This window comes from Alligator mississippiensis, chromosome 12 (assembly GCF_030867095.1).
Source record: "Alligator mississippiensis isolate rAllMis1 chromosome 12, rAllMis1, whole genome shotgun sequence".
Classification (NCBI taxonomy): domain Eukaryota; kingdom Metazoa; phylum Chordata; order Crocodylia; family Alligatoridae; genus Alligator; species Alligator mississippiensis.
This window is the reverse complement of record NC_081835.1, coordinates 32,189,836-32,215,774: the sequence shown is the minus strand read 5'-3', so window position 1 is coordinate 32,215,774 and position 25,939 is coordinate 32,189,836. Positions and strand designations below refer to the sequence as shown.

Here is a 25,939-nt window from a genome sequence, read left to right as displayed (position 1 = left end):
ATGGATCTTTTACTAAATTCAACAGTACCTACAAGTAATCTTGCACACAATTGTACATCCTGACAGATGCAGGAAAGCTGAATTAAATATTCAAGATCTCCAAATCCAGCAAGAACATCTCTGAGAGATCCTAAATGTGTGCATAAAGTTGTAGAATGTGCCTTCAACTATTAATAGAAATAAATCTCTTCATGATATTCTGTTATAGTTTGTTTTGATTAGGGTTTAAATGGCTGCATTTGTGCTCTTTACTTTGGGGAATGAGAGTATATATTTATCATTGTTTAATTTGAAAGAGATTAAGTTACACAATTTGGAAAAGCAAATAAACAATGAAATGCAGACCTCAGTCCAGTATCTTTAGAAATGGTGTTTCCCATGCAAAGGTTTAAGTATCCAACTTGTCTCAACCTTAACAGTGAACAAATCTGTTTGTGTTACTTGGTTTTGATTATTTTGCATGGTAACTATTTTGGCATTAATGTAAGACAATGTCTTAATCTAACTATAGACATATTGGAGAAATGGTCCTTTTCAAGTTTCTTCCTTCCCTTTATCATAAGTGCATTACATAGTGCACTATAGACTAGAAGTAGTTAGAAGTACCCCAAATAGCTTTAAATAGGCTAGCACAGGTACCCATTTTTTATTTAGACAAATTACTTCCCAAATTATTATTTCAAGCCACCTGTTTTGAACCATCGCCTTCATAATTTCTTTATTATGAAAGTCATTAAGCCACATGTTTTAAAACAGGGGTAGGCAATGTTTTTGGCCGAAATGCCAAAAAACCTACAATGTCTACCTTATAAAGTGGCAGAGTGCCGGTATGCCAGAAAAACAACACCAGGGCCAGGGATACATGGTAGGACACACTGCATATTAATGTAGTTAAGGATCATAATTTTTACTTTTTTTCAGTAAATACCAGGTTATCTAAAAATTCTAAATCTGGTGACAATAAATAAAACTTGATACACTACCTTTGTTGCTGAATATTCTTTTTTTGCTAAGGATGTTGTAGAGAAGAAAAAAAAACGGAGAAAGGAGAGAAAAAGAAAGAGGGAAAGAGAAAAAGAGAGAGAAAAAAAGAGGAGAGAACCAGACACACACACACAGAACCAGACATACACATGTAGATAGAAACGCACAGAACCAGACACACAACCAGAGACGCACCACAGAACCAGACACACGCACATGGCTAGGCGACTGGGCTGCAGGACAAAGTCCAACCCGACAACACCCTGGGCCTGTTGCAGCCCCTGTGCTTCTCTGGGGAGCCAGCACCTGGGCTGCAGCATAACTTGCTGAGGCCCTGGCCCAGAGCCCGCCCATCAGCCAGCTGCAGAGGCAGTGCAGGAGGGAAGCTAACAACCCCAAAGTTTGCCTTAGCCCCTCTGTAGCCACCCCTCTCAGTAATGCCGTCATCTGCCCTCCCTGTGCAGCTGAGCCCACAAAGGTGCGGTGCTCCTGGCAGGGGCAATGCCAGCCTCTCCCCAGTGGAGGGGCTGGGCTCGTAGCGAGCAGGAGTGGGGCAGGTGGCAGAAGCAGTGCTGGGAGGGGTAGAGCCTCCCAGCCCAGCTGAGCCCAGCCCTGGTCCAACTGGGAAGAGGCTGGTGCTGCCCTGCTCTGGGGCCCTAACATCAGCTCTGTGCTAGTGGCTGCGCCAGCCCAAGAGCAGATGGTGGGGGAAGGGACTGAGGTAGCAGAACCCCAGCTCCTCTCCTGCGGTCTGCTCTGAGGCACACGTGCTGTCACTGCCAGCACAGAACTGATGCCGGGGCTCTGGAGCCTGGCACAGCTGTTCGTAGCCAGCCTGGACTCTGGGCACCTGTGACAGGCAGCAGGCAGGCTGCAAATCACCTCTGTGCTGGTAGCTGCACATGTGCCTCGGAGTGGATGTCAGGGGAGGGGCCGGGGTTGCGCTGCCTCTGGCCCCTCCCCTGCCATCTGCTCTCAGGTGTGTGTGCAGCCACCAGCTGTATAGAACTGATGCAGGGGCTCCAGAGCAGCTATCTGCAGCCTCCTGGCTGTAGCCAGCCAAGCCTCTATGTAGCTTCTGCCAGCCATGGAGCCTGGGCTGCTTCCAGCAGGCTTGAAGCCTCTCAGGCCTCTGTTGGGAGCAGCCCAGGCTCCATGGCTGGCAGTAGCTGTCCAGAGCCTGGGCTGGCGATGGCGCACCATGTCATGGCCTCATGTGCTGCGGGTTGCTGATCCCCATTTAAAACACCCTTTACCTATTCCCTCGCCAAGCTGATCCTGTTAATGACCCAATAAACTGAACACTAATTACTATTTGCGTTAACCAAGCCTTGGTCTTAGCGACTGGCATTTGTGCCATGTTTGTCAGCTGCTGCTTTTGCTGATTAATCCAAGAATAATATATGGGAGACAGAGGAAATAGACAAAAAGTCACAGAAGTGCATGGTGTAATTCCTGTAGTCTCTCAAAGAATTAAGCACTCTCTCTTGTGGATTAAAAAAGGTATAACATGCACCACTTACCTCCAGCCTTCCAAGCTGATGCTTATATACTACCTGAGGGCAGTCCTGTAATATGTTAGCATAGAGCTTCTGAAAATGGGGCACATTAAGTTTCACAATGTTCTGCACCTTTAACCCGTCTTCTCCAATTATCATTCTGAAGTCACCTAAATCAAAGAAAATAAACCACTTTATTCTCTTAAACCTAAGTAGCCAAAACACAAAGAAACAGAATATAATGGAAATTAAAATGTCACCGAAGTTATCTGAAACACTGTAATCTTTAAATATTTTCAAGCCACATACACTCCCCGATGGAGTGCATCTTCTAATAATGAAATACTCTTCAGACACTTGTCAAAGACGGGACCTGGTCCTTTATCATGCTATTCTGCCAAAAGCCCAGTGTTCACATTTTGCTAACCCCCCCTCCCCCCCAAAACAAAAAAAAACAACACACCAAACACTCTTCCCATCCCTCTAAATTAAACACCCTCAGCCCATGTCTCCAAGGTGGGAGAAAAAAAGATGCACACACCTTTAACTTGTGTAAGTTTTTCACATTTATGCAACAGTTGCAGCAAGCAATCAAGTATAGTTATAAAGCACCCCAAAAATAGCATGGGTAGAGAGATAATGCAGGACTGCTTCCATTCTGAGGGCAGAATTTGGAGCACAGATACCAGCAATCAGCATCATATTATGACTGATGTCACCTTCTCAAGCAAAAGCTGCTGGCAAAGAACCCTATCACAAAACTGCAAGGGAACAAATTTGTTTCACTTTTTTTGACTTTCTGCATTTTTAATGACCTGCACTTTTTTATTTCATGACTAAAGTAACCTCCCCTAAGGTGCAACTTGCAAGAAAAGATGTGGCCACATAACATGCATGCCACAGAATACTACTACAAAGTAATCTACGTGTATTTTGCTCCACAATAAATTTACTTTTTAATAAGCAGCAATGGACCAATGTATTGGTACACCTCTAGAAGATTAGTTAATGATCTTTTAAATAGCATATTTTAGTAAGTCCCTTTAGCAGGAGTTTTTATAATTTTTTCATGTTTCATTATTTGAGAAGGCTAAAATTTACGGGATAAAAAAAATCTTCAATTAAGGAGAAAGTTTAGGAGCTCAACTGTTTATGCTTTTATTCTTTTCCACCTGCCTAATCATCTGTAAGACAGACAAAAGTTACTCAGTTTTTGCCTAAAGTAAGGTGTCTATCAATTTCAATAAGGACTTTAGGATCTGGACCCACCACATTAGGTTATGACATTAGTTAGACTCTAACAAGTTCTTCAACAGTGTACACAGTTATTGTCTGGACTGTCAGCTGCTACTTTTGGCAAGCGTTCTAGAATTTACATGGTAAGACAATTAGTTTCCTCCATTCTCTCTCAGCCTGAGAAGGAACATTATCCACACACAAAGGCTGACTCACCATTCTGTACAAGTCAAGCAAAACTCATCGCTAGCAAGAATCATCATTCTGATTCACTAGCTAATTTAGGATCATAGGAAGTCTCAAACACTGGAAAAACTACAGATGGAGGGGCTGGGGGAGGGGAATGGATCAGCTAAGATAGAGCTGTCAAATTCATTTTGTGACCTGGGCCAGATTCAAACCATGGGGCTCCTTCCGGACTGGACCCAGCACAGGGCATGAGGAAGTGTGGGTAACAGTTCTGGTTCCAACCTGGAGCACACAGAAGCAGCTCTGGTTGCCACATCAGCAGCTCCAGCTCTGACCCAGGACATGTAATAGCAGCTCCAGCCCCTGCTGCAGTGGCAGCTCAAGCTTGGGAATTGCAGCTGGGGCCAGTGCTGGGGAGGTAGGATCATAGCAGTATTGACAGGCAAAGTGGCCAGAGGGTGACCAGAGGTGGGTCAGCCACTGTTCATCCGTGTCTACTGGGGCCCAAGGGTCCTGGATTCTTCAGTAGGCCAGTCTTCCCGGCCATGCCTTGCAACTTCTAGTGGCCTGCTGGTAGTCCAACAGGCTGGACAAAGCACCTCCATGGGCTAAATCCAGCCTAAAGGCCATATGTTTGACACCCCAGGGCTAAGACACAAATCAGATTCACCCTTTCCCAGTGGAGAAAAGAACCTAGTTTATTTTCAAGCCCTTGAAACACTGAAAACAGAATTTTCAGTTCAGGACACCTCAATATGAAAATGAGGTCATTTTCCTATTATCTAAGGCAAATTTTTTCAAGTTTGCAGGCCAGGTAGTCTTGAGAAACAGTTTTGTGTACCAACAAAAAAGAACATTACTTTTAGAAGTTTTACAGAAAAAGTATCGTTTTTGTGGTCTGCAAGCATAAAGTGGCTATCACAGCTTTATCAGAAAGCCATTCATAGAATCACAGAAAATTAGGGTTGGAAGGGACCTCAGAAGGTCATCTAGTCCAACCCCCTGCTCAAAGCAGGACTGTCCCCAACAAGATCATTCCAGACAGGGCTTTGTCAAGCTGGGCCTTAAAAACAAGGACAGAGATGCCATCACATCTCTAGGTAACTTGTTCCACTGCTTCACCTCCCTCCTAATAAGAAAGATTTTTTCCTAATATTCAATCTAAACTTCCCTTGCTGCAACTTGAGACCATTGCTCCTTGTTCTGTCATCTGTCACCACTGAGAACAGTCTAGGCTTCCTTCTCTTTGGAACCACCCTTCAGGTAGCTGAAGGACGCTATCAAATCCCCCGCTCAGTCTTCTCTTATGCAGACTAAATGCCTAAGTACAGACATTCAAAAAGCCCAAGCCTGAATTGATTCAATCTTTGCAGGTTAGTTTAACCTGCATAGGTTGAACTGGCAAGCAAACAAAGACATTCACTTTTGATTCCAGAAACGCAGTCACATGCCTGCAGCGGCTCAAGTTAGAAGCTGGGGAGTACTAGAGCCCTCCCTTTCCTTTGGCAGTGGCCAGAAGGCTAGAGGGAAGCTGAGCTCAGGGGGCCGTGGCCAGGCTGAGTATGATTGAGGAGGGACTTAAACCCCACCCTGGCCTGCATGGTCCCCAGCTGAGGTCTGCCTGGAGGAGGAAGGGGGCAGCAGCCCTTGCCAAGCATCCCCAGCACCCCCACCCCTGTTCACTGCAGGAGCGCTGAAGTTTCCCCTTCCCTGGGTGGGTACTATTAAATTTGTTTGGAATGAGAGACTTCACTGTGCACAGGACTTGGAAATGTTGTTTAATGCTGGACTTAGACATTGGAGGCTGCTTGAACTTAGAGCTGTTGAGGATTGTGAAATCTGTTCCAGGGCTCAGTCACTTAAACTTGCCAAACTGGTTTTGCAAGGGAGGGAGTACAGATGAAGCTGGAATTCAGGACTTGACTTCTTTTTGGATTGACTTGATATGGCAGGCTTGATAAGAGCACTGGAACTAGAAAAGTGGACAATAAGAAAAAGAGCTCCAGATTTTTGGAGTAAGAATATATTCTGTCGACCAGGTGTGTTTGTACAATTTTGTGACCCACCGTCCTCTCAGAGTCTGAGTATATAAACCTTGGGTGAATAAAAAGACAAAAGAAACAAATCATTCTGGAAGGTTACTATTGACACACAAAGCTTTAACTAAAGAGATGCAAGAAAAGGAAAAGCTGTTGAAGACAGTGAAAGAAGAATCGAAGAAGCTGGAGCACCACGGCTTGCTCAAGCACTACCCCAGAGGGGGGAAGGGGCTGGGGGCAAGCAGCCAGGCAAACCCTGGCTGGGGTCCTATGCCAGTGGGAATGGGGACAGAGGGGGGATTAAACTCCTCCCTTCCCCTCAAGCTACTGGGTTTCCCACCCCTGCTCCCTTCTCAGCCAGCCAGAGCAGTGATAGTACTCTGGCTAGGGAGGAGAGGGTTGGGGCCAAACTTGCTCTGCTGGAGCAGACAGCCCAGCCTAGTCCAGCCCAGGGCTGCAAAGCATCCTGGGATGTTGGGGGACTGCGAGTTAACTTAAACCAGGAAGGGGTCTAAGACAGAAGTTCTGTAAACTGGTATGACCTAAATCAGTTAAGTCTAATACTACATTCAGCCAGGTTTATCTTAAACCAGTTTCAGCCATTTTGAAAGAGGTTTATTTGGACTGAACTTCTGTTCTATAAGCCCAGTTCCCCCAGTATCTCCTCATAGTCATATGCCCTAGCCCCCAAACCATTTTCATTGCTAGTACTAAAAATGAAAATTTTATATAGAAATTAGACCCCCTTTGCTTAATTGCATTATTATATACACAAGTGATCTTACATAAATTTTATATTTATTTTTTCCCTTTGGATTGAGTTATACTTTTCAATTTATCTCCCTTGGAACCAAAATCTCACAAAGTTATCAGAGCATGAAATGCTGGCACACGTAATGGGACAGTGACTCTTTCAACTGAAATCAATACCAAAACTGTCACCAAATTCACATGCAGAATCAGGCCACATTAAAGATTTAATAGTCTCACCAAGGCCTACTTACTCTTGAGTTTATGGCTCAGACTTCCTACTATCCCTAGCAACGTACATGAATTACTACAGCTCCACCTACAATGTATGATACTCCCCCAAACACAGGCTTTACTCCTCAAAGGAGGTTATAAACGTATACACTAACCAGAGTAGGAAAGTCCTGCAATCTGCATATAGAGATCTTCTTCACAGAAACTTTCTGGCAACATGAGAAAGGCTGCTGTGACTGCACTCTTCAAATTGCTAACAAGGGCAGCTTGTAGCTTGCCATTCTCATTTTGGGTCAGAATTTTTACCTGGGGGGGAAAAAAACAAACAAACAAACCAGAGCATTCAAAAGCAAGATTTCATGAAGCAACTTCTGTTGAAGACAGAACTATTGAAAAGTATCACTCCAGCCAAAGGAAAATATAAAGTTAATGGTAAGAGATCATTTATGCATAATACAGTGCAATTAAGCCAAAAGGGTCTAATATCTGTATTAAATCCCCATTTTTAGTGCCAGTCTATAATTACAAGACTGTTATAAATAAAAAGTATCAGATCCTCTTTAGCTTCTGTGTGGCTCTTTCCTTTTCCTTGATTTAGAAAAAAAGCTGGTTAGTTAAAATAATAATTCTACCTGCAACAAAAGGAAAATATCATATCTGATTAGCAGGGATCTGAGTTTTCTGTTTGCCATGGGAAAACATGGACTTTTTCCTTTAAAGGAGAAAAATGTGGGAAACTATGGGCTCCCCCTTGCAGGCTGACAGAGTTCCAACCTGCAAGGGGCTGCTTGGGACTGAGGAGAGTGGGAGGAGGGTGATAAGAGGCAGAGGGTAGCATGGTTATGTGTGTGCATGCACACATGCAAATGGCTGGTAACAGAGCCCCAGGCAGCATGGTGGACAGCAGCTCCCACAGCTGCCTGCAGGTAAGTCTATAGGAGTGGGGCCATAGGGGGGTGGGTGTGTGTGTGTGTGGTGGAGGGGGAGGAGTGGTGACACACACAACTTGGGAAATGGAGGTGGCGGCTCACACTAAGCCCACATGGTGAGGGAGGGAGCAGGACAAGTTTAGTGGCTGAGGGTGCTGTGTGGTGCCTAGGGCTAGAATGTGCAACTGCAAGGGCCTTGGCCAGAGAGTGGCGCAGAGCCACAGGCAGCTTGTCTGGGGGGGAAGGGGAAGGAGAGGGAAGGAGCATGAAGTCTGCTCCTCACCACTGTGTACACTCCTGGGGAAGGGTTGAACACCAGTGTCAATGTGCTGGGTGGACATGGAGGGGGTAGGGGGCACATGCCCCCCCAGATTTCTGCACTCACAGTGGGGCACAGGCTGTCATCAGTGGCAGGAACTACCTCTGTAGCTCAGTAGGCAGAAGCCAGCATAGGAGGGTGGAGGTGGGCAGTGAGACTCATTGCAGGGCTCACGGCAATGGTTGCATCAGCCACACTGTGAAGGTAAGGTACCCTCTGCTTGCCACCACAGTGGAGGTGGCTTCTGCCTCCCCACTGCAGTGGTGGGCAGGGGAAGCTTCACCATGGTGGCACAGCTGTTGTGGGGCTTGCTGTGGCATCAGCAGCAACGAATCCCAGCATCCAACTCTGCCTTCCGTGCTGGGGCCTGCCTGCTGGGCTGCAGAGGTGGCTTCTACCTAGTGCCGGTCCAGCTTGGCTACAGCACTGTGCCCCACTGTGGGAAAGAAATCTGAGGGTGGAGCATGTGCCCCCCCAGGGTCTCACAACACGTTGCCTGTGGCATCACCTATGCTCGAGCACCCCTACTACCCCACCCCCCCACCCCATACTGGGGGGCAGGGAGCTGTGGGTTGGGAATAGTGGGCACCTTCAGCTTACTGCCTCCTCCCTCTGCCCCACCCCAGCTGAGGTGGGGCCTGCCCTGCGGTGGTGTGACATTCCCCCCATACTTTGGTGCCCTGGGCAGTTGCCTTCACTGCCTACTCCTAAGGCCAGCTACGCCTGCAAATTATGCTGGCAGGGCTGGCAGTGGAAGGGCAGAGGTGTGTGGGTCACACTGGAAGGCCTGGGGGGAGCTATGGTTTGGGAGCGAGAGGTACTGGCATATCAGGGCTGCTCAATGCCACAAAGCAGCAGGGCAGGACAGCCTCAGTTGGACCCACATCCTGATGAGAAGGGGCAGGGGGAGCTCTGATTTTCAAAGATAAACAAACCAAAATAAAATCCCAAAATATATAGGTATTTAGAATTTTTTAAATTATAATGATTGAGGCACTGGGGATGCATCTACATGAGCTTTAATGTGCTTTTCCTAACACATTAAAAAAGTGGTACTTTCACTACTGCGCATTAGGGAAGCCTAGTGCACATTTATTTAGTGCCTCATGTTGGAGGTACTAAATAGATGTGCATTAGGCTGTCCTAATGTGCAGTAGCGAAAGTGCATGCTTTTGAAGTGACACTTAATGTGCAGTAGCCTATATGCACATATTTTTTACACAACACTTTAATGCATAGTAAAATAGGTTACTGAGCATTAAAGCATACATGTAGATGCACTCTGGTAATACACGCACAAAATTTGATACATACACAGGCAACCCCCACTTAATGCTCTTAATTGGTTCTGGGAAAACCAAGCGTTAAGCAGAACCACGTTAAGCGAAACTCATTTTCCCATAGGCATTAATGTAAATAGAAATAATTGGCGACTGCTGCTTCTTACCGTAGCTTCTCACCACCGCCACTGCCTCTCCCCACCTCTCTGCCTGCCTGCTGGCTGCTCCATGTGCCAGCCCACAGCTTGCACTCCTGCCAGCTCCGGCACTACGGGGCCCCATACTCACTGCTTTTCTCCACTTCTCTGGCCCCATGAGCCAGCCCGTGGGCCATGCTCCTGCTGGCTCTGGCACCCTGGCAGGGGCCCCGCACTCACACCTGCCCCTCCACTTGCTGTTTCTTGCCCCCACCGCTTCTCCCCCCACTTGCCCCCCACTTGCCCCCACCGCTTCTCCCCACCCCCACCCTGCTCCTGCTGCCCAGCCCTGGGTCCCTGCTGGAGGCCACCTACTCGCTGCCACTCACCGTTTCTTGCCACTGCTGCTGCTTCACTGAGCACTATAGTGCAACTGGCTCAGCGCTAATTGAAATTAGGCATTAATTTTAAATGAGCGCTATAGCGCTAAGTGAAACCACGTTAAAGAACCACGTTGCCTATAGAATTTTAAATTATAAATATATCGGATATATTTACATGCATGTATGCATATCTGATATATTTACAATTTTAAAGCAATTTGTATATGGCATTTCATTTTAATATCACGGAAAAACACAAGTCTTGGATTCTTTATCATAAAATTTTGGATTTTTTTTAAATCATAGAAAGCCAGGATCCCTGCTGAATAGGAAAGAAATAAAAAGCAGGCTACCACCCAACAGTAACATATAGGAGGCAGGCAGGAAGGATGGCTTGAGATAAAAATTCTCTTTGTAGAAAGCCAACAGGATCTTCAATCTACATTTTTTCCCTTTACAGGCTCCTTTGATGCTGCTCTAACACATGCATGAAGCAGACCTTTACACACATTAGCTCCCTTCCTAGATAAACACAGCCCTGCTTCCGTATGTTTGCTTTTCCTATGAATTGACAGTTGAAAAACATGGGAAAATTCCTCTTTTTAGTACTAACCTATAATTGTAAGACTTCTATAAATCAGGGGTATTCGACCTCCTGGCCCACGGGCCAAATCCAGCCATCCCACACCCTCTTCCCCCTTTGTGACCAGGTTGGGGTCAGGCTGGCTGCCTCCCACACCTCCCTCTACACCCCTGCACATAGGGCTCATCAGCTGGATCTGGCCTGTAGACTGACTGGGTCCCACTCATCCAGCCTGTGGGACAAAAAGGTTGAGTACCACTGCTATAAAATGAAAACTATTATTTCTTTAGCTTCTGCTAAAGCACAGAGCACTGAAGTGAACTACTTCTACAAACTTAAGCAAAGTTCATTTTTAGGAAGCACTTGAGTACTGTTACAGTCAATAAAATCAATAGTTAAGACAACTAGCTCTCAGCAGACACTGTAGTTATTGGAAATATAAAACAGATGTTTAAGGGTGTTTAAAAAAAACACCTTTTCAAAAACTATTAAATAGCTCATGTTCCACAAGAAACTGGTGACTGAGGCAGATATATTATTAGAGCATTTGGAGGAGCCAAAATTTTCAAAAGATAGTAAAATGGTGTGTACTTGCAAAAATTTGTATTATACACATGGTATATATACAAAAATATAGAATTCATATTTTTATTATATCCTTACCATGAAGCTTAGTGTACAAATTTCTCAGCTTTGTAAAAAAGAAAATAACTTGATATGATCTAAGTATAATGTTCTCCTTGATTTCTCTTGATTCAGGGAAATGTTTTATATTTTACAGAGGGAAAACCTTTCATTCTAAGGACTTACAGACCAGAATAGAATGTCAAACAAGTGGTGGACCTGCCACCACCAAAAAAAAAACAACTTTTACCATAAATAATTGGAAGGTTAATAAACAGAAGGTTTGCTAATAACTTGTGTAAGTGACATTGTTTCAAGTTCCAATTGCCTAACAGGTGATTAACTCTATATATTCTGGCTCTACATGTGGATGGATACAAGGAGAGAGGGTTCAAGTCTTCAGCTACATACCTATAGTGGAACAATGGAATTAAATACAAAGTCTTTAGCTAGCTAGAACTCTTATTAACTTAATAAAAAGGATTTGGACCAATACTTCTTCCTGCTTATTAAAAACACATGCATGAAAAGGTCTCTGGCTACTTATTGTTAAGAGCATTTAAATGTAGAGTGCCAAAATGTTTTGTACATTTTAGTGCACAACTTCCTCTGAGGTAAATAAGGGATTCATAGCATGGCCAAGCTATACCCATTGTAAGCCGAATAGACCAAACGCTCCAGCAAAAAAGTTAAAAATATAATACATTTATTGGAGAGGATGAGGGTTCAAAATGAAAGAAACCTTTAAAAAAAAAATCCAGGTTCAGGTAAACACTTAACTGTTTAAGCTTCCTGCTACTGATTTTTTTTACACTAATAAAGGCAGCTTCTCACACTTTTTCCTAAGTTTTGAAATTAGCTCTCTCTCTCTCACTTAACTCAGACTAGCTGCCACCTAGAGGTCTAACAGAATGCTTAAGTATACATTTAAGAAACGTTTCATACAATGCTGACCTGCAGAGAGGCTATCCAAGCATCCCTGATGTAACACAGTCCATATCACTGAACGGAGGTGTGGTAATAATACAATGAGATAGATTATATTGGTATGGCAAAGCAGCTTTCTTTCTGAAAAATATCAGTTTCTTAGCTACACTAAATTACAACTAATCCTGAAATGTATGTCATAATTAATACCATACTATCCTTTTACAAATACTCAAGTACAATCCAGCTATTTAAAACATGATCTGACCAAGATGCTACGAATGCTATGCCCAGATTTAGCTAAAATGTGGTAGTCTATCTAGTAACTTCTACTTTATTTCCTATTTGAAAGGCTGTGCTCCAGCAGAACGGTATCCCCTAGTCCATGGACAAACAGTTAAGTACTGCCTTAGCAAGAGTGTGATCACCTGAAAATTAACCCTACTTTCTATAAGCAGACAAATTTTAAGTTGGTCTAATAAAAGATATCAGATTCACCTAAAGAACCTTGTCCACCTATATCCTTAGACCAACACAACTACAACCTACACCCCTACTACCTTCTATGGCATCTGATTTTTTTCTTTTCTGTATTTCCATATTTAAAGTACAAGGCACTAAACAAATCAATGTAGTTACCGGCTTTTGTAGGCGTCCAGCAACATAGAGAGTTTTCCAGTGAAGCAAATCTTCAATCAAGAACTTTGTGCCAATTACACCATATTTTATCATCTGAAAAAGCAAAGGAGTAGACCTCAAACAATTGAACATCATATGCTGGCTGCATTACATTAAAGGTTATTTGGTAATGTAGTCATTAATTCCTGGAAAATAAAGCTAAAATAAAATATGAAGTTCACAAAAATTAAAGGCTTTCCTCATCACTGAAATAGTTTCATTTTTAGTTCTCTAGAACTGCACCAAGAGGTTTAACATAAAGAGCTGTTTTCCAATGTCTAGTCATAGCACAAAAAAATTCCTGTGCTGGCACTGTAGACAAATGCCTAGCTGAGCATGGCTTCTACATTACTTTCTCCATAAAACTGTCCCACCAAGTTGTGGCAGCAAAGGTCAGACAGCAGGGAGAAGCCCATAGCCAAATATCAGTAACATTGTAATAGGAATTCTATCCAATCAATTATTTGACAGCTAAAATTAACTGTAAACAAACTGCTTTTTCTTTAGAATGGTGCTTGGAATAGGAAAGATTTTTGCTGTTACACCACAACACAGTAAGGAAATTAAGGGGTCTATGACCATGTTTGTAAAAATGAGAATGGAGGCACATTTGAAAGGAGGAAATCAGAATTCATTACTATTTGTAAAACAATACAGGATTCTTTAAAGGAAGTTGCTATTAAATTTAAGTACTGTAACAGTCAGAAACAAAAATAATGAAGTCCTATTGATGGTTCTGTGCACCTGTAATTTAAGGTCCACATATATTTGCATTTGGTAGAATCTTTCAAAAGAGCACACATTCAAAATATAACCTACTGTTAAAATAAGAAATACTACCAGGACTGGCATTCCCTCAGAAGTAAGGGGGAAAAACCCTTTATCTAAAAAAGTACTGCCAAATGACAAAACCTGAAGTGTCAGTGGCTGCCACATTTACAGAGTCCAAACAAAGAAATTAATAGTCAATTTAATAAATTTTCTAATACCTATACAGCAGGGATGGCAAACTCAATTGGTCCATTGGTAGCAACCTACCTAAAATGCAGCAGTTTGCAACCCAGTGGTGCCTTTAATCTCGCTCTTTTTGCCACGCACCCTCCACCCCATTGCTGCTGAGTAGCCAAGAGGCAGTTAATGCTGTGGTTTTTACCTTAGCCACTCAGCAGCAGAGGGGCAGGGGCAGGGCTTCTGCTGTGATTTAGATAGGTCCATGGGCTATACTCCTTGCAGGCTAACCTGCTCTGGGCTCAGCTGACTCCACCCATGGTGCTGACAGGGAAGCTGGAAGTTCAGCTCTTACTGGGGTAAGAAGCTTTGCCACCATGGACAGAGAAGCATTAAAACAGCTAGCAGTCAGGAGGTTAACGTGGATGCAAGTCCTCTCGTCAGCTTCATGCTGCTGCAAGGGGAGGTATTCGTGCAGCCTCTACTGCAGCTACTCCTGCTCATCCCTATCATCAAGTATCACCAGTTTCCATTGCCACCTATACTGGGGAATGGTAATACTTGTAGCAGCTGCAAGAGGTGCTTGCCGACGCCTCTTTCTGCAGCCATGTTACCTGTAAGGTTGACAAGGGGATGCAAACTCTATAAGATGGTGTCTCCTGTGGCGGGCCAGTAGGGGGCGCTCCTGTGTTGAGCCGCCCACCTCACCGCGTGCAATCACCTTCCAGGCTCTGAGTGTCCTCCCTGGGGTGCCTCACATCTGGCCGACCCCTTCCCTGGAGCACACCCGCTAGCCTGGGGTTCCCACTGCCACCATCCAAGGCTCTGGACTCAATTCTGGCTCTGCGCACCTTGGAAAACACAAGCTTGATTGTCCAATGGGTCCTAGACCCAATACCAGCACTTGGGGCACTTCCCCAAGTCAGGGGCTTATTAGGGAAGCCTCCCTTCGTCCACCGACCTAAGGGGCCTCCTAGGCATAATTTAGACCCACCCCTCAGTAAGTCTCCCACACCAGTCACAACGAGAACTTTATTGATTACAGGGGGTAGGGCGGAAACAGGGTAAAAGGTAGAGCAATATCAGAGGAATATCAGAGGAATCCCACAGAGCAAACCAGTGTGACTGAGGTAGCTGTTTGAACACGCATCTGAGTTACTGTAAGCTAAATATCTAGTCTGATCTCCAGTAGCTTACTCACACGCATCATCCAGAGGTGGTTGGAGTTTCCCTCTGGAGGCAGGTCACTCTAAGCATGCGGTTATGAAGAGAGAGCCAGTTTCAGATTCACCTGGATGACTGCATGGCTAATGGCTGCCTTCTTCCTGGCCCAGGCCTTAAATAACCTCTCTGACCTCAGCAGCCCGGTCCAATCGAAGCTGCCAGTGCTGGCCACAAGTCAACCAATCTAAAAAAGCCTCACTGGCTACCTGGGCTGGTGGGTTGGCCTCCCCCCCCCCAGGTGACCAGAGCATCTGCCTCCGAGGCACCAGACTTTTGTCATGTAGATCCCCGCCCTGAGGAATTCAACCCCAGCCTCTCACGCTAGCACAGACAGATTTCTGGAGAGGGGCACAGACGGTGGCCTTTCTGCCACACTTCCCCCCCCTTTATAAGCCCGGACACAGGGCCTCTCAGGGCCGTGGTTCCGGGCGTGTCGGGTCAGGGAGTTCCCACGGGATGCCAGAAGAAGAGGAAAAAAAAAAGAAAAACCTGAAACATGGAACGAGTTATAACAATAACATACAGAAACCATAAAACCTGATGGGCAGTCTTACACTAGTGATCTCTTCACTAGTCCTGAGCCCAGAGGACCCACTACCCAGAGTCCTTTTGTGACAAGGCATCCGCTATCACATTCTGGCTTCCCTTGATGTGCTCGACAGTGAAGTTGAACTCTTGAAGCTGCCAGGCCCATCGCTGCAGCTTGGCATTAGTGTTTTGCATGGTCTGCAACCACTGCAGTGGGGCATGGTCCGACAGGACAGTGAACTGTTGTTCCCATAAATAGGGCTTCAGCTTGTTCAGTGCCCAGACGATTGCCAAGCACTCCTTCTCGATGGATGACAGGTTCTGCTCCCGAGGGATTAACTTCCGGCTGAGGTACACCACGGGTTGCCGTGTCTCTTGGTGCTCCTGTAAGAGTACAGCTCCTAGTCCTGCGTCGGAGGCATCCGTTGTCACGTAGAAGGGTTTATCATAGAGCGGTGCCTTCAGGATTGGTTGTTTGACCAGGGCAGCCTTGAAGGTGTCAAATGCTTCCTGGCACCCCTACTTCCAGACCACCAGGTCCGGGCTGCCCTTCTTGGTCAGCTTGTGCAGCGGGGCGGCGGATGCCCCAAACCCAGGGACAAATCTTTGGTAGTAACCCGCCAGGCCCAGGAAGGCTCTGACTCGCTTCTTGGTTTGTGGAGGCGGCCAGTATTTGATGGCCTTGATCTTGTCCCACAAGGGAGCAATATGACCTCCACCCACACGATGACCCAAGTAGATTACCTTAGATAGTGCCCACCGGCACTTTTTGGCTTTCACAGTAAGACCAGCTTGCTTGATCTTACCTAACACGGTGGTCAGGTGAATCAGGTGCGACTCAAAATCCTGACTGAAGATAGCGATGTCATCAACATAAGCCATGGCAAACTGCTCACATCCTTGCAACAGATTATTAATCACTCTCTGGAAAGAGGCGGGAGAGTTGTGCATACCGAAAGGTAAAACTGTGAACTCATATAGACCTATAGGTGTGGTAAAGGCAGACTTGGCTATGGCATCTGGGTCCAGTGCCATCTGCCAAAATCCTTTAGACAGATCGAGAGTAGAGATCACTTTGGCTGGGCCCAGGCGATCCAGCAAAGTGTCCATCCTGGGCATAGGGTATGCATCAGGGGTGGTAATAGCATTAAGCTTCCTGTAGTCCACACAGAACCGGATGGTCCCATCCTGCTTCCGGACGAGTACCACCGGACTGGCCCAGGGACTCATAGATGTTAGGGTCGGAAGGGACCTCAATAGATCATCGAGTCCGACCCCCTGCATAGGCAGGAAAGAGTGCTGGGTTTAGATGACCCCAGCTAGATGCCTATCTAACCTCCTCTTGAAGACCCCCAGGGTAGGGGAGAGCACCACCTCCCTTGGAAGCCCGTTCCAGACCTTGGCCACTCGAACTGTGAAGAAGTTCTTCCTTATGTCCAGTCTAAATCTGCTCTCTGCTAGCTTGTGGCCATTATTTTGTGTAACCCCCGGGGGCGCTTTGGTGAATAAAACCTCACCAATTCCCTTCTGTGCCCCCGTGATGAACTTAAAGGCAGCCACAAGGTCGCCTCTCAACCTTCTCTTGCGGAGGCTAAAAAGGTCCAGGTTCTCTAGTCTCTCCTCGTAGGGCTTGGCCTGCAAGCCCTTAACCATACAAGTGGCCCTTCTCTGGACCCTCTCCAGGTTATCCACATCCCTCTTAAAGTGCGGCACCCAGAATTGCATGCAGTACTCCAACTGCGGTCTGACCAGTGCCCGATAGAGGGGAAGTATCACCTCCTTGGATCTATTCGTCATGCATCTGCTGATGCACGATAAAGTGCCATCAGCTTTTCTGATGGCTTCGTCACACTGCCGACTCATGTTCATCTTGGAGTCCACTAGGACTCCAAGATCCCTTTCTGCTTCTGTGCCACCCAGCAGGTCATTTCCTAGGCAGTAAGTATGCTGGACATTTTTCCTCCCTAGGTGCAGCACTTTGCATTTCTCCTTGTTGAATTGCATTCTGTTGTTTTCTGCCCATTTGTCCAACCTGTCCAGGTCTGCTTGTAGCTATTCCCTGCCCTCCGGCGTGTCCACTTCTCCCCACAGTTTTGTGTCATCCGCAAACTTGGACAGAGTACACTTCACTCCCTCGTCCAAGTCGCTGATGAAGACATTGAAGAATATCGGTCCAAGGACCGAGCCCTGCGGGACCCCACTGCCCACACCCTTCCAGGTCAAAACCGACCCATCCACTACGACTCTCCGGGTGTGACCCTCTACCCAATTCACCACCCGCCGGACTGTGTAGTCATCCAAGTCACAGCCTTTTAACTTGTTCACCAGTATGGGGTGGGATACCGTATTGAAGGCCTTCCTGAAGTCTAAGTATACGACATCCATCCCTACTCCTGCGTCCAGGCGTTTTGTAACCTGGTCATAAAAAGAGACTAGGTTAGTCAGGCATGATCTGTCTGCTACGAACCCGTGCTGGTTTCCCCTCAGTATAATTTGTCCTGCCGGGCTCTCGCAAACGTGAGCCTTGATAATTTTTTCAAAGACTTTGCCAAGGATGGAGGTGAGACTGACTGGCATATAGTTGCCCGGGTCCTCCTTCCTCCCCTTCCTGAAAATGGGGACCACATTGGCCCTTTTTCAGTCCTCCGGGACTTGGCCTGTGCATCACAAGCATTCAAATATTCCCACCAGTGGCTGTGCAATGACGTCAGCCAGTGCCTTCAGTACCCTCGGATGGAGTTCATCCGGGCCTGCCGACTTAAAGGCATCCAGTTCTTCCAAGTGACTCTGCACCATCTCAGGTTCTACGCATGGTAGTCTGGCACCTTGCTGTTGCCTCTCTACAATCCCAGTGAGAGATTTGTCTTGCCTCTCGCTTAGGAACACTGAGGCAAAGAACTCGTTGAGGAGTTCAGCCTTGTCCCCCCTGTCTGTCACCAATTGCTTCTGCCCATTTAGTAGGGGTCCTATTCCTCCCTGGGCCTTCCTTTTACTCCCTATATATCTAAAAAATAATTTTTTATTATCCTTTACTTGGGATGCCATCCTCAGCTCCATGGTAGCTTTGGCCCGTCTAACTGCCTCCCTACAAGTGCGGGACTCGTTGAAGGCTGGATTACCCCCAACTCTTCCATCTCTGCGATCTCCTGTTTTATTTCTTGCCTCACCTTCTCATTAACTGGGTAATGTCGGAAGTATATAGGGCGATGGCTGCCCGTCTCTATAGAGTGTACTGCCAGGTCCGTTTTACCTGTTTTATTGGAGAACACATGTCTCAAAGTCCTTGACCGCTAAAAGCAGCTGGTCCTTGTCCTGGGAGGGCAGATGATCCGGCAGGCGGAGTTCCTCGATCCCTGCCTCGCCATCCCAGTCACCATACATGACCGGCTCCTCTGGGTCCTCCGGTGTTCCCTCAACAGAGGGAACCCAGAATACCATCTCCTTTCTGTCAAAGTAGGGTTTAGCATGTTCATATGAACTGTCTTAGGCTTTCTATCCCTAATAGCCACTACATAGGTCACATCATCCAGTCTTGTCCAGGATAGCATGAGAACCTTCCCAAGAGGCTTGCAGCTTGTCTGTTTTTAGTGGCAGGAAAACCATCACATTATCACCCCACTCAAAGGTACGTAAGCGGGCCTTTTCATCATACCAGGACCTTTGCTTCTCCTGGGCCTGTCCCAGGGAGTCCCGTACCACCTTCATCATGTCAGGTTCTGACGAAAGTTAAGCATATAACTCCACCACTGAGGTCTTTGTGGAAGGGATCTTCCCCTCCCATTCCTCTCTCACTAAATCGAGAGGACCTCGAACTTGCCTCCCGAACATCAACTCGAAGGGCGAGAACCCAGTGGACTCCTGGGGCACCTCCTGGTAGGCAAAGAGCAGATGTGGCAATTTCTCATCCCAGTCATTGGGGTTGGAGTCCACATAGGCCTTTAGCATCCCTTTCAAGGTCCCACTGAACCCTTCCACCAGCCCATTTGTCTGAGGGTGGTAGGCTGTGGTCTTAAGGTGTTCCACCCCACAGCAGTCCCACAGGCACTTCATCACCTCTGCCATGAAGCTCCTACCCCGATCTGTCAGGATCTCGGAGGGAAAACCCAGCTGACATAAGACCTTGATTAGGGCGTCCGCAACCACGGGTGCCTCAAGGGAGGTCAAGGCAACTGCCTCCGGGTACTGAGTTGCGAAATCCACTAGAGTCAGTATGTATTTCTTTCCTCTACGAGTCCTATGCTTCAGCGGTTCCACAACGTCTACTGCCACCCTGTGGAAGGGTTGATCGATGACAGGGAGGGGCTGCAGGGGAGCCCTTCTCTTGTCCCCACTTTTGCCCATCCGCTGGCATGTCTCGCAAAATTTGCAATAGTCCGTCACATTCTGGGCAATTCTGGGCCAAAAAAAGTTCACCTGCAACTGCTGGCGTGTCCGTTCCCTGACCATGTGACCAGCACTTGGTAAATCATGAGTCATGGCAAGCAACTGCTGTCTGTATTTCTGGGGTACTATGAGCTGGCGCTGGGGCTCCCAGGTCTCGGCATGGTTCTTCGGCATCCATGACCGATAGAGATGCCCCTTATCCCAGACCACCTGTTCCCTTTTGTCCAGTGTGAACTCAGTCTCTTGCTCCCAAGCCATCTGCTGGAGTCCCTCCAAGCTGGGGTCCTCCAGAACCTCCCGCTTGAACTCCTCTTGCCCAGCAGGGAGTTCAGGTGCTCCTGCAGGGAGTGCACTCTCACCCTCAGGGACTTCCTGGGTCTCCTCCCTGATAGTCTCACCTCCCTCTGACACTGATGGAATACACACCTCCCTGGGACTGTCACTTAACCCACCCTCGGGGTCGCTAGCTCCTTCCGGGACTGGTGTGCAACCGCCATCTGCAGGGGTCCCTTCCACTGCGGCCAATGGTGTGGCTGTCTCCTGGGGATTTTCTAACCCCCCCTCTTTAGCCTTCCTGCTCTGCAGCCGAGTCACCGCATGAACAGTACAGGGCTTTGGCTCTGTTCCCACCTCCGGAGCTGGGATTCCTGCCCCATAAGATCCCGTCCCACCAGGATAGTGACCGGAGCCCCTTCCAGTACCCCCATTTCCAGGTACTTTGCACAGTCGTTCCACACAACAGGTGCACAGACTACCAGTATGGGCAGAGGTGGGGGCCCCACCCCTTGAATAGTAAGGGTCTTCCCCGGGCTTATGTCTGCAGGTGAGACAAGGCTGGAATTGATTAACGTCACACTGGACCCCATGTCCAGGTCCCCTACAAGGGTCCTCTCCTTTACCGTTATCCTGGTCCAGTGGGGGGCCATCACCTCCTCCGAGTTTGTGATCCTGTAGCAACAGAAACTCCCCTCAGAGTGGCTCCGGCCTTCCCCCTCACTGCTCACGGCCATTGCACGCCTGACAGGCCTGGGTCTATTGCTCAGCTTTGGGCAGTTGGGCTTGATGTGGCCCGGCTCCCCGCAGTTATAGCACCCCCCCTTTTCCGAATTGGGTGGTTTGTCCGAATTTGGGGCCGCCTTTCCCCTTTTTGACCTGGACTTCCCTTCCCCCCTCTTTGGAACCCTTTTTGTTCCTTCCCAGAGTAGGGAGGCTTCTCACGGTTTAGCAACAGTCAGTCTGCAATTTCAGCGGCCTCATGAGCATTTTTGGGGCCCCTGTCCCTGACCAGGGTCTTAACCTCTCTCAGACACCAAAAACAGAAATGTTCCAGCACCATGAGATGGCGTGACTTTTCTAAAGTGTCAGCCTTGGCTTCGGCTAACCATTTAATGTATGTGTCGTCCAACAGGGCCACATAATCAGTCAATGACTTTCCGGGTTGTGGGCGCATATTCTGGAATTTTTTTCCGAAAATAGTCCAGTCCTAACTTGAACCTTTTAGACACTGCAGCTTTAAAGGCATTATAGTCATCAGCTGCATCTGAGGGCAGGCTGTTCAGGAACACCGCCATGCCGCCTTCTACCAGAGCAGACAAGTACATCATGATCTTTTCCTCTGGCACCTTACACCGCTGGGCTTGTCTTTCAAAGTTGCTTAGGAACACCGCAGGATCGTCTCCATCTCAGTAGTGAGTGAAGGCTGAGATGTCCAGTTTGGGGTGTTCCCCGGACGCTTGCGAAGCGTTTGCGTTTCCCCCACTGGTCAGCAGACGGAGCTGAGCCTCAAGGTTTTTCTGCTCAAGCTCCAGCTTTCTTTCCTCCAACTGGGCTTCCATCTCCATCCTCTTTTCCTCCAGCTGTCATTGTTCCCGTTCCTTCTCACGCTGGGCCTCCAGCTGTCGTTGTTCCTTCTCACGCTGGGCTTCCAGCTTTTTCTCCTCCAGCTGTCTTTGTTTCCTTTTTTCCTCCAGCTCCATCCTTTTAGCTTCTAGCTGTTGTTGTTCCTTCTCGCGCTGGGCTTCCAGCTTTTTTGCCTCCGTCTCCATCCTCTTCTCCTCCAGCTGCAGCCTTAACTCCAGCTCCTGGAGTCTCTGCTGCTCCCCCTCAGAGGGTGATCTCTTGGCAGCCTCTGGACTTGACGAGCGGGACTGTGTTTCCAGGTCGGACTCAGGACTTGACGAGCGTGAAGCTGACACTGGTTCTGACTCACTGGTGCACAAGAGTTTAACCACCTCTTCCTTCTTTAGCCCTTTCTTCACTTGAAGGCCTCTCTCTTTTGCCAGTTCTTTCAGTTCAGGCACGGTCATCCAGACATACTCGTCCACCATCCTGACTATCTACACTATCCAGTCGACCCGATGCCAAATTAGAAATTGTTTGCTCAAGGGATTTCGGTGACTCTATTCCTTTCCCCAAATTATGCCTTTAAAACAGCAGGGTATTCGGATCCCACCCCTGCCACCATGAGTGGCAGGCCAGGAGGGGGTGCTCCTGTGTTGAGCCGCCCACCTCACTGCGCGCGACCACCTTCCAGGCTCCGAGTGCCCTCCCTGGGGTGCCTCACGTCTGGCCGACCCCTTCCCTGGAGCGCCTCACGTCTGGCCGACCCCTTCACTGGAGCACACCCACTAGCCTGGGGTTCCCACTGCCACCATCCAAGGCTCTGGACTCAATTCTGGCTCTGCGCACCTTGGAAAACACAGGCCTGATTGTCCAATGGGTACTAGACCCAATAACAGCACTTGGGGCACCTCCCCAAGTCAGGGGCTTATTAGGGAAGCCTCCCTTAGTCCACCGACCTAAGGGGCCTCCTAGGCATAATTTAGACCCACCCCTCAATAAATCTCCCACACCGGTCACAACGAGAACTTCATTGATTACAGGGGGTAGGGCAGAAACAGGGTAAAAGGTAGAGCAATATCAGAGGAATCCCATAGAGCAAACCAGTGTGGCTGAGGTAGCCATTTGAACACACATCTGAGTTACTGTAAGCTAAATATCTAGTCTGATCTCGAGTAGCTTACTCACACGCATCATCCAGAGGTGGTTGGAGTTTCCCTCTGGAGGCAGGTCACTCTTCGAGCACGCACTTATGAAGAGAGAGCCAGTTTCAGATTCACCTGGATGACCGCATGGCTAATGGTTGCCTTCTTCCTGGCCCAGGCCTTTAAATAACCTCTCTGACCACAGCAGCCTGGTCCAATCGAAGCTGCCATTGCTAGCCACAAGTCAACCAATCTAAAAAAGCCTCACTGGCTACCTGGGCCGGTGGGTTGGGTTTCCCCCCCCCCCCCCCCCCCCCCAGGCGACCAGAGCATCTGCCTCCGAGGCACCAGGCTTTTGTCATGTAGACAGGGAGAGAGATCCCCGCCTTGAGGAATTCAACCCCAGCCTCTCACGCTGGCAGAGACAGATTTCTGGAGAGGGGCACAGATGGTAGCCTTTTTGCCACATCTCCTGCCCCCACTCCTCTATTCTGGGCCTGGGAAAGATGGCAGGCCAGATAACTCACTTTTATAGGCCACATTCAGATCATGGATCATGCATTTCACACCCCTGCTATACAGGAACAAATGATTCCCATTGGTCACTGGTTGAAATACTGATGGTATCCCACTACTCTATAGTGAGCACTTGAAAGGATGGTGATACTCCCACAGCAGGTACAGCACCTACACTCTTCAAGACACTGCTCTGTGCCAGACTTGCTGGCTCGGTTAGTGCAGGATACACAACGGGACCCGTCTTCTTGCCACATCTATTTCATTGAGGAACTAAATGGAGAAAGTTAAGTAAGACACATTAAGAGAACTATTACATTAAGAACACTATCCTCCAGGGGTCTTTACTCAATCTACTCAATGTTTTCAAAAAAATGCAAGACTACCTACAACTGTAAAAGCTGGGTGACTTCTCCTTTCTGCACTTTAAGGGTGATTTTAATTCCCTCTTATAATGAGATTACATCAAACCTAAACACAGCACAAATCTGCAGAACCAAGGTTGAAAATGTTGGTTCTTCAGCTTGAAACCATAGGTTTCTGCTCTTGAGTCAAGGGAAGATTGTGCTAGCTGCCAGGTAGTACTTCAATGCAACTGACCAACAACCACCAGCCAGTAAAGGCAACAATCTGACCAAACAAAAGCCCCCTGAATACAAGGGAATTACAGTTTCACAGCACTGTAAAATTAGCAGTTCAGTTGTACCAATTGTTTTGAGGAAATTAAAACTATAAAGCTTTGATAGCTTCCAGAGTTGTTATATCATCCTGTCAGTGAGTGCTGTTTCTAATTTAAATAAATGTATTGTAAATAAAAAAAGGAAAGAATGAAAAAAGAAAACTAAACTTGCTAAAACATTGTTATTCAGATCAAATTCTCAAGATTTAAATTCATTTTGCTTCTGAATGTTTCCTCAATACCCACGCTGCAGCCTAAAACTGCGCACATTTTAAGTAAACAATTTAGATGATATGTTGCTAACACAGTTTACAAGTCAAGACTTCCTACTTTTCTTATTCTTTGCTTCCAGGATGCAAGGGTCCTACAGGACTCCTAAACGTTGCAAATGCAGTTAGAATGATATTTAGAGAATCTAGGGAATGAACTAACTGGGAGATGGGCGGAAAGTATATGCTAAGCCTTGTGGAGCCAATCATCAATCCACAGTACTAAGTATAGAAGCTCAGGGATAAAGGAAAAAAAAAAAAAGGATTAAAATAAAAGCACTGCTACTCCACTTTTGTAAATCTGAGCTCTTAACAGTAATGCCAGAAGAAGGCTTAACTTAACTTCCCACAATTCTTGAAGGGCTCCAGTTTGATTCCCATTATTTTCCATTAATTTTAATCCTCTTTGGCAAGTTAGACTGACATACAAAAAAAGAAAAAAGAAAGGTACTTTCATAACAGTAAACAACACACTGGAAAAGAAAACACTCCTAGCAGGAAGAGTAAGCCATACGCTAAAGGAGATAACATACCATACAGTATAATACCTTAATGTTTGACAATGCTTTCAAAAAGGAAATGATCATTTTAACTCCATCCTTGTAACATATCCTTAATTTTAGATGGGGAAAGTGACATACACCAAGTGCATTACTGAAAGCTATGCAACAATTTGCTGCCTCGTGTTGGAACGGGAGATATAGTAGCGCAACAAGGGGTGGGTGAGTGAGCCACAGGTCCTGGGCACAGACTTAGATGAAGTTCCAGAACACTGTTGGGCCAGACAACACCACTGGGGGCACAGCCAGCAATTAAGAAGTTAGAGGTGTTAGTCTTCCCCCATACTGCAGCTCCTGGGCTTTTCACCACCAAATTTACCTTTAGCAATCACTGAAATTTGGGGGCAGCTGCAATAGGAGTGTGCATGAATCTTTCAGTTAGTGGCTGCTCAGTTAACTCCTAGCCACATCCACACCTTCCCCCCAGAGGAACATCTGTCCAGGAAATAGCATGAGGCTGCCTTGAGCCCTGGGCCCAAGCACACCAACAGCTCTTCATGGAGGATGGGGTGCAGGGGGTGAGGCTGACTCTCTGTAGGAGCCAGACACAGCAGCAGTTCCCCCTGCAGCAGGTTTGGCCCATAGCATATCTTACTAATTATGCCTCCAAGAAGATGGAGAGAGAAGCAAGAATGCAGAATGGAAATAAATTGAAATGGGGCTAGTTAATGGCCACAAACTCCTGGAAGACTGATTCAGGCTCAACATTAGGAAAAACTTCTTTAGTCAGGGTGTCCAGACTGCGGAATAAGCTCCCTCCAGAGGTGGTGCAATCACCTACCCTGAAAATCTTCACGAGGAGACTAGACAGTCACCTTGCTGGGGTCATCTGACCCCCAGTTATCTTTCCTGCTTGGTGCAGGGGACTGGACCCAATGATCTTTCAAGGTCCCTTCCGGCCTTACTATCTATGAATCTAGGGTAAGCAACCTACAGAGGAAAAAGCCTGATCCAGCACACGGGAAGTCCGTTTTACAAAGCAGTTTGGCAACACTGCTGCTCCACAGTGTCTGAGCTTCCCTTGCTGCAGAGGGGCCAGGAATTTAGCAGCCTTCTG

At 47.1% G+C, this 25,939-nt stretch overlaps 1 protein-coding gene across 5 annotated transcripts in view; it reads right to left on the bottom strand.

Moving 5' to 3' along the window:
- The window catches only part of TAMM41 (TAM41 mitochondrial translocator assembly and maintenance homolog), a 60,566-nt gene that overhangs the window by 24,677 nt on the left and 9,950 nt on the right, over positions 1-25,939 (bottom strand). For 4 of the 5 annotated variants that reach the window (XM_019496058.2, XM_019496004.2, XM_019495961.2 and 1 more), the window contains exons 3-5: positions 12,753-12,845; positions 7,087-7,237; positions 2,508-2,653 (exon numbers count right to left, since the gene is read on the bottom strand). In XM_019496058.2, coding sequence (XP_019351603.1) covers positions 2,508-2,653; positions 7,087-7,237; positions 12,753-12,845 — 390 coding nt within the window. The remainder of the gene's footprint in view (positions 1-2,507; positions 2,654-7,086; positions 7,238-12,752; positions 12,846-25,939) is intronic. The other variant, XM_059715936.1, reaches the window with a different exon arrangement.